General features: G+C 27.7%; 1 protein-coding gene across 1 annotated transcript; it reads right to left on the reverse strand.

Annotated features, from left to right (window-relative positions):
• Nucleotides 1–378: 378 nt before the first annotated feature.
• On the reverse strand, nucleotides 379–3,642 carry LOC145844052 (beta-1,4-glucuronyltransferase 1-like). Its single transcript, XM_082951387.1, has 6 exons — nucleotides 3,326–3,642; nucleotides 2,607–3,266; nucleotides 1,546–1,711; nucleotides 1,074–1,217; nucleotides 824–933; nucleotides 379–763 (listed from the first exon to the last, which is right to left on the reverse strand). The coding sequence occupies exons 1-6, from the start codon at nucleotides 3,532–3,534 to the stop codon at nucleotides 721–723; spliced, it is 1,332 nt and encodes a 443-aa protein (XP_082807513.1). The 5' UTR covers nucleotides 3,535–3,642; the 3' UTR covers nucleotides 379–720.
• Between the last annotated feature and the right edge of the window lie 6,100 nt (nucleotides 3,643–9,742).

Consider the following 9,742-nt stretch of genomic DNA (forward strand, 5'->3'; position numbering starts at 1 on the left):
GTTTAAAAGGTCAAAATTAAACTTCTAAGCTCTTACTAAACGCTCTAAAAGTTTGGTTCAAGAACCTGGTATATAAAAAACCTTTCAGTTATCGAGTCATACACTACAGATACAGTTTAATGTCTGGTCCAGGACAAGGATAAGAAGGACACAATAATTTTAGATTAGAGAAAATTAATGTTAAATTCTTATAATTGCTAACTTGAAACTTTGTCTAATTAAATACATAAATGTCATATTTCGACAAAAATAGTATTACAATTTAAAATCAGCAAACTAATTAAAAGTACCACTGCATTTTAGATGGTAATAAATATGTTGAAAGCACTTGAAAAACACAATAGTTTAAGATCAAACATAAAACTGTTCACAGTGTTCAAAAAACAAATAAATGTAAACAAGTATTTTTTGTAAAAATTTACTTTAAATTAGTGTCATCAAGCAAAGCAAAAAGTATTATGTTTCAAGTCAATGAAAAGCAAAAAATCTAAATTAGTGTAAATATTAATTGATATACCCGCTACATTGTTGACAAAAGCAACGGGTTTATTGCAAACTTTTATACATTTAATTCGATATCTATGATTATTTGGAACTTCAAACTGATGCCTAATGGGTAGTTAAGTACTTTTTCGTCTTTCAAGAAAAATATAACTTTTACATTTTTCAATTTGATTTGTTTGATATTGTTTGTGTGTTTTGAATATTAGTTTTTCCATTTCACAACTCATCTGAAACTAATGGTATTTGAGAAGCAAGACTTCTGAAAAGTAAAAACAGTTTTTAGTAAGTACTATGTAGTAAAAGTAATATAATGTAGTACTTCTTATATTGAGGTTTAAAGTTTACAACTGATTTTCCTCTAATCTTTTGATTGTCTAAACAGGTATTTCGGGAATTTTTGTACTTTTTTTTCATTTCCTTTACAAAAACCTAAAAATTTAACACAATTAGTATCAACGTATAGAACAAAAAATCTTAAAAAACAAGAGTTTAAAAGCTGTCCAACTTTACTTTGAATTATTTTTTTATAAGTATTACAAAAAATACATCTGATAAAACTAGTTACTAACTTTTGAAAACAAGTTATAGTTTATTTTATTTTCTTGCATTTTTTGATGATGGCATTCTGAACTATTGTGTTTAAATCCATCATGAACTAGGAAAGAGTTTGTCATCAAATAAAAACTAAAACCAGCCATATGTAGTTCACAAATCTTAAAAAAAAATTATTCTTAATCATAATCAAATTGTTTAGTACTTTTTAAAATACAAATATCCTATGTTTTTTATTTAAATACTATAGAACAAACTTGTTAAAGTAGCCCTAAAACGTATAACGACATAAACACTTATTTTTGATGATTAACTAATTTATAACAAAGGTTTACTTAAAGATAAATGTTTTAAATATTTCAGAAACTTTTTAAAACAATTTAATAATATTTTACGCATTAATCAGCTAAACTATTAGATTTAAGGTATATCTTAAAGTTTAAGGAAGCTTTGTAGCTACTATCAAACTAGAGAAAACGTAATACTAACTTGACTTATTCGGTCATAACCGTAATTAGTGAAACGTTCGTCAAAGTAGGGTGTGCTGTTGGTCTGTGAAATATAAAATGGCTCCCAAGACGGCATCCATTCAAGCTGGAAAGCAACTGATGTGCCGCTGTTTTCGCTCGAACATATTTTTAACCATTCGTCAACTCTGTAATCAAAAAATAATAACTATAGTCTAATAGAGATCCACCAATATTATATTAAATCTTTGTTTTTTGATAAATATGTTTTAAATGGTTTTACACACCTACTTTTGTTCATCTTCATTTAAATAAAGCACTCACCAAACTTGTTATTTTTAAATTTTCTTTCAGAAATTAACTTTTAAGTTTATTTTTGAAATGCCTATAAGTTTAGACAAATATTCTATCCATTTTATCATTTGTTTTAAAAGTGTATAAATAAATGTTAGCATAATTGTGTGTTTTTTTATTAACCATAATAAAACATATCTTAAAAACTTTAGATATATTATTTTCTTCTTAAAGTCTTAGACCTTATTTTGTTTTAAAACTAAATAAAAGCTTCACTGTAAAAAATTATATAGATCAGTGGTTTTAAACAGTTTTTTGCTAGAAAAAAACACTTATAGATTCAAATGAAAATAAAGATTTACTTTAATAATGTTATAACTTAAAAAAGATTTCTGTTTTTTGTTTATCTGTTTGTTAGTTGTGTGCCGAACAAAACAAATATGGAACAGTTTTTTTTTAAACAATAAACTTTTGAATTTACTAAGCTACAAATAATTCACTGCGTAAAAGTTAATCTTTCATACTAATGATAGTCAAAAATGAATTACTTTTTCATGTATGTGAATATTATATTTGTATATAACTACATTCTTGTTAACATTTTTATCATTTTTTTCTGTTGATAACAAACTCATTGTAAAAAAAAATATTGTACAACTTTTTTACTTAATACCCAAAAATTTTACTTAATGAGATTCACTACTACTATTTGTACAAATAAAAATTTTAGGCAGAATCTTTGCTTTTAATGAAATAACACTTTATAACAACTATAAGGCAAACTTTTACCTCGTGTATTTATGGCAAACCGGGCAAGTCTTCTCGTGAAACACTCGAACTTTTCCCACCCGAATCAAACTCTCCAACGCTTTCTTGTTCTGCGGAATCCTGTGCCCCCTTTTAATTTCAAAAGCAGGAACCACGAACGCGGCTCGGCCTGCGCCTTCCGCGGAGCTCAAAGCTCTCAACAACTCGCTCCTGATGTCGGGCGAAGGGAGGACGTCGACGTCCACCACTAGGAGGTGGGAAGTTTCCACCTGATGTCTGGCCACGTTGCGCATCACGTTGTAAGGGTAATCGAAGCGGCACTTTATCCCGCTCGAATTAAAAACCGGCAAGTTGCCGCACGGGTCGTTCGAAGAGGTCAGTTCCCGGTGCCACGCCTCGATGGCCGCCGCGTCGTCGCCCGCCGTCAGGTCCCGGTATCGGGGAAGCACCAGGTGAAGGCGGGTTTTGTACAGCACGCCGCATTTCTTCCAAACCGACAAAGTGTGGATGACGTGCGTGAGCTCGCTCGATGACGTAACCAGCACGGCTGCGTGCAATTCTCCTTTCCACAATGACGTCATGGCGCGCAGCTGGCGAAGGCGGTCCACGGAAAGTTGCGTTGCCAACGTCAAGTCGTGAACCTTTGAGCGGCTCTTTGGCTCGTGTTCGTTTTGCGTGTAACTAAAAAATATTAATTTTTCAACCAACAAACTTTTAAAAGCAAAAGTTTAATCTTAAACTTGTTATTATTTCCTGCTTTGTTCGCGAACATTTTTTCCTGGGCGTCGAACACGACACGGTGGTTCGACCACGTGGTGGCGTTGTTGAGAAGGTTTTTCAGCACTGGGTGTCGCAACAACCGCGTGTTCCGATGCAACGTTGACACCCAAACTCTGGTCACGGCCAAAATGATGCAGAGAACGGAAATTATTAAATCGAAAATTTTCATCTTAAAAATAATTAAAACTTTTGTGAGGTATACCGAGTATGCAATGTATTCTTTTTAAGTTTTGTTTAGTGAACAAAGTTTCGCTCAATGAGCTCATCAGTACCTAAGCTAAATTATGGAAAGATGTGTTTGAAAGTTATGGAAAAACCTGGCATAAAATAAAAATAAACAAAAACTAATTTTTAATTTAAAAACAAAAGAAAATCATGTATTGTCTTAAGGTTAAAATTAATCGATTAATTTAGTAATGGGTGGTGAATTAGTAACTTTAAAAAAAACTAGGGACCTAAAATTAATTCTTGATAAACATACATACATAAACATAAAATGAGGTTTATACATTTCACTTTGAATTGAGCAAAACTTTATCTAATTAAAAAAAAATAAAAAGAATAAACAATTTTGGTTCTTTTTAAAGAAGTAAAGATCTTAGTTTATTGTTATAAAAATATAAACATATTATAGTAACCAAATGTAGTGAATTTTACACTACTTTTGCTCTAAATACATAGTTAACAATTATTTAAAAATAATCTTAGAGCAATTTCAATTTCAACCCTGCTAATTTGTTAATATTTTATGATTTTTAATCATGTAACGAATTTTAATTGATAATAATGTTATCTTATATAACTGAAAGAAGATTTTTGTTTTTGCTTGTTAAAAAACTAAAAGTTTAATGTTAACTGTAAAGAAGTCTTAAACCCTTAAATTTCCTTACTAAGTAATCTATGAATGCGCTTCTTAATATTTATATACATCAATAGTTTTGTCCCTTTTACTATAGTTCAAAACAAATGCAAATGATCAAAAAAATGTAGAACTTAAACTTGTTTATCTTAGACAAATATTTGTAATTTAACAGCATAATACAGAATATTGACCTCTAAACTTATTATTTAAATATTATAGTAACTTTAAGTCTTTTTGGTATTTTTTTTAATATTTTTTTTTTCTTATGCTCTAAACTAGTATATGAAATACAAAAAAGATTTTACTACGAAATAAACCAACTTTATAAAATATAATAAAGAACTTTAGCTATGTTTTATCACAATCTGTCTTTTACCAATATCAGTCTCTAAAAAAGGCTAAAATAGTTTCAACAAAAACATTTATAAAACTAATGCTTTTGAAATATATACAATACTGTATACCAATTGCAGAAATTCTGCTTTATAAAAGCTTTTTTGCCCGAGGCTGTTTTTAAAAAACATTTAAATAAGTCATAGTAAAACATCGCAAAATTACTCTAATAAACGTATAACAGTATTGAAATACATAAGTATCTTATGATGTTTTATTCTAATAAACTTTTAAAGACAGTAACCTGCCTCTTAGATACGCACTTTGAACACTGCGCAAAAATGCGTACCAAACCGGCAGTGCGTATCCAAGTAATTTTGGCCCTAAATTACCTACATTCAGCGTAATACGTGTTAATTTTCATTAATATATTTTTTTTATATACTTTTTAAATTTATGTTTTGATCATGGGGTATGTAAATGTCAATTGCAATCTTGTTTACTTTCGTTTAATAAATGAACTGTAATATGTTTGTTTAAAATATTGGATTTGATATAAAATTTTAAAGTTCAAAATTTTTTCACTATTTCCTTTAGTTTTAATTTATTTAAATTTAAGACAAAATAGTCTATTTTAAAGTATATTTTTTTTGTTTAACAACTTTTAGTTTTTTTTTTTTTAATTTCTAAGTAAAAATCATTCCGTACACAGTTTTTTCAGCTAAAAAGTGCGTACCCAACCGGTAGTGCGTACCTAAGCGGCAAGTTACCTAGTACCTAAAACTTTTTTAATATATATCAAAAATTAACTAAAATTATGGTTTGGTCAAAGCTAATTTATTTTATTGACCTATGTATTTTTTTATAATTCACTTAATTTTTATAGAAAATAAATATAAATTCTGTATCTTTAGCAACTTAAGTTTAATAAGTTAAATATTTACTATGACGTTACCAAATTTTTAACGCTTTTTTTACAGAATTTATTTAAACTATTTAGTTTACTACTTGTAGTAAAAGCCGAAAGTTATTCTTAGTGGACGACTGAAGTGATTTGAAGTAAAAATGAATCAAGATAATAGAATTGATGAGCTGAAGACGCAAATTGTTACTCTTCAAGTTAGTATTTAGTGCGTTTTCATAAATTAGTCACAAAGTTCTCTTAAAATGTTTTCTAAAGTTACTTAGAGTTTTGAAACTTATAAAGCTCTTAACTACTGGGTTAATTTTATCGTTTTTTTTTATCTTTTAAAAGCTTATATCGCGATAAATAAGAGAACTACTTTTCCACGAACATAAATTATTGTTAAGTCGTTTAATTAGTAACACATTATTAAAGTTTCTGTTTTCATCTAAAAACTGTTGAAACAGTGTAGAAAAACTTTACACCTGATTCCTTTTATAAATTTCTAGTCATCAAAATCTTTTATAGAGGCAATCTTTTTATTTGAACAATAAAATTAATAATTTTTTTTTTACATTTAAATACTTTTTATAAGTTGCTTTAAACAAATTTTTGAGAGACGAAAACTAAAGGTTGATAAGAGATAAAAAAATACTGTTTTTAATTAGTCACACTAATTTAACTTTTTTTTTAAATATGTGTTATAATTATGAAAGCTTGTGAGTTTCATACATGGTAAAACTTAATTGATACGCCCTTTCTTTATTTAGTGAAACTCGTTGAATAAAATATGTCAAACTGAAAAAGTTTTGTTTTTGTTTTTACCATGAGTCGTTTGCTTTCCTTGATCTTAAGGATACAAATTATTATAAAACTTATCTGACAAAAAAACAGTTGTTACCTAAAACAAACCATTAGATACAAAATTGCTTAAATGTGTTTATTAGAAATATTTTTATAGGCGAAGTTTCTAAAACAACAAAAAGAATGTGACAGAAAAGAAAACTTGATTGTTAGACTGCACCAAGAAAAAAATTCTATGAGAAAAATAATTAAGAGAGAAGAGTATTTGAAGAAAAAAGAAGCAACCAAAATTAAGCAGCTGGTTGAGAGTAATAAGTTAAAAATAAACAAACCAGAAAATCAGATGCAGAGCAGGAAAAAAAATTATTTTAAAAATGAAGGGGAATTGTCTAACTTGTTGAAAAATGTTAACTTTTTAAGAACGGAGAAGAAAAAGTTGATAAAGGAAAAGAACTTTTATAAAAACAAGTATCAGTTAAGTGAGAAAAAGTATCAAAAAGAAGTTTCAAAGACGAGCACAATGATAACGGAGCTTCGTAAAGAAAACAATATTATGAAAAAAAAGCTGAAAAATTCAGAAAAGATGATGTTGCTTCAGGGTAATAATGAAAAGGAAAAAACAGATAACAAGATAGATAGAATTGAAAAAGACAAGAAACACATAAGTTTAACTAACAATGAAGAAATTAAAACCCTCAAAGAAAGTAACATGTCTTTAAAAAAGGACATTGAGTCTTTAGCTAAAGAATCCAATTTAAAAGAAGAGGATCATAGAAAAGAAACTTTTCTTCTAAATGATATACTGAAAAATCAGGAAATTGTTCTAAAAGAATACTTAAAGGAAAATATTTCTTTAAGGGAAGAAAACAAAGCTAAAAATGCAGTTTTTAAATTAGTTAACTGTGAAAATGAAAAATACAAGAAAAAGTTGAATGAAATGAACAAAAAAGTAGAGGTAACCAATTTGAGGATCTTTAACTTACAAAACAGATACACAGAAATGAGCATGAACACATCAGTATTCCTTGAAAAACTTAATAAGAAGAAAAAATTTAAGCTGTTTTGCTTCTAAAACCTTGCTGATTAGTATTAAAAGAAAAATTGCTACTTATGTTTGTTTAAAGTAAAACGCTTCTGGTTTGTTAAATTAAAAGCTCATTTGCATTTGCTTTAAAAATGGTTTATAAAAATAATATTTGTTTGATTTTAAATTTATGTCTCGTTGTTTTTCATTGAACAAAAAAGTCGTATTGTTTGTGTCTACAAGAAGCCCTTCGCTTTTGTCTAACTTTCCAAAGTTTTATTTTAATGATTACGGTACCCATTGTAGTTTTATATGATATGTTGCAAGCCTTTTTCTCAGATTTGTTTTTCAATGGAAAGTTCTTTGTATATAAACAGTTGTTTATATTGTGTGCATTGCGTAGGTCGAGCTTGAATTTAGTCAGAACTATTTCCAAGTAGTCTCGAAGACGCACACAATTGCTAAAACAGAAACTTCTAAACTACGTCGTGTTGGCTCGTTCTTTTTGACATGACTTCATAGTTGCAATATGAAAAGAAAGTTGTTAGATAATGCTTTCAAGAAACTTTTGAGAGAACGGAAAGCGCCAGATTTGCACGGTAGAAATTTTGTACATTTGGTTTTAGGGTCGAGGGTTTAAGGTAAGACTTTAGGGTTAGAGTTAGGAGTTGGGATTATTTCTTAGGTTTAAGGTGTTTTGGTTTAGTTGGGGGGCTAAAGGGTATATTTATGGGTTAGGGGATTATATTTTTTGTGCAAAAATGGACCCCGTGTAAATTCTACACATACCAAAGCTACGTATGCAATTTTGAGAACTGATTTATAAGAACCTCCAAATCGATAACCTGTTGAGGTTTATATGAGGTTTTTTTGACTTTTCATAACAAAAAAAAGTTTTCAATGTTTTTTCTAAAAAAAACCTTTGTGTTCTTCTCATGCTTAAGATAAACGCTTAGCTTTTGTTTGATTGTTGAGTCCTATAATTTATTACTTTAAATGCTAGCGTTGTTTTTATTTTAAAGTATTACTTATTTTGTTGTCTTTTCAAGTTGTTTGCAATCGTATAAAAATTTAGACAAAAATTAAGGTTTTTTTTGAAATTTCAACTAGTTTCTATAAATATCTGAAATATTTGTCCTCATTAAACTACTCTGATGCTAGTTGCTGAACTGAAGAAGAAACCAATCTGAAACCTGGACCAAAATTATTTAAGAAGAAAAAAAAATCGTAATTATAATAAGTATACTTACAATAAAAATATAAGCTATAAATAAACTTCAACTGATTACTTCAAAGTTGTATTGTGTCTAAATTTAGTTTTCATAGTTTTTCTTTTAATCAAAGTCGTTTTAAGTTAGTTAAATTTTAGATATTATTAATAAACTAAAGCAACTGAAATGTTTTAACCGAACTAATTTTATCGTATGAAACATATTTTTAACTTAAATTAAACTGGTTTTTCTAAATTCATTTCTGTACATAAAAATCTAGTTATGTTTATTTTTTTCCCTAAATAACTAGACGCCTTCAGTCAATAATTTTTAAAAGAAAAGTTTTAATTAATAAGGCAGTAAACTTTTTAATTAATTAAAACTAAGTTTGAGAAATTTTAAATGGTTTTACAGTAAAAAAATAAAATGTCTTTTAACTGTTTTCTTTTACTTTTTATTGTATGCTTAAACTGAAAGTTTTAAAAACGATAACAATTAATATGCTATAAAACTTTGAACTTTTTCGAAAATTTTATGTAAAACATTTGGAAAACGCTAAACACAAAGTTAGAGTCTAATATTCAGCACAAAAATTTAAGACTTCAAAATGCTTGCTATAAACCGAGCTTTTTCAAGCTGCTTGAAGCTCAAATTGATTTAGTAACCATTTTTTAACATTTAAATGTAATTGAGATAAGATAGCTAAAACAACTCTTTCTAACTGTGTGCTAAGCTTTAAGTTAAAGTATGTATAATAGTTATTGTATATGCAATGCACAAAATAATAGCTTCACAGAAACTTTTAAACATACTATCTTAAATCAAATTTTGTTTTAATTGAACTAAGTTATATTTTTTGTCAGACAAGCGTTTTAAAAGTTTTGTATTATCAAATACTCTAAAAAACTCGTTTTTTTAAATAGTTATACACTTTTTAACAACTTTAGTATATATTATGTCAGTAAAACTTTTATTAAAATTTAGTTATTTTAACTTTTATACTAGAGTATGTTAATTTGATTATTATGTTTAAACTAACCCTGTGGCGACCGTGCATAATTGTTGTTTTAAAAAATTCTAAATCTAATAGAATTTAACCTAAAATTTATAGAGCGGCAGTAACTTATTATGTTAAATTCGCATTTGAAAAGTTTCAATTGCTGTCCTTATCTGAACTTAAAACTCTTAAAAATATATTTCAAAACTTTCCAACTTAAATATCGAAAATTATGTAAGTTT

Source organism: Thalia democratica, chromosome 9, assembly GCF_965202585.1.
Source record: "Thalia democratica chromosome 9, ktThaDemo2.hap1.1, whole genome shotgun sequence".
Taxonomy (NCBI): Eukaryota; Metazoa; Chordata; class Thaliacea; order Salpida; family Salpidae; genus Thalia; species Thalia democratica.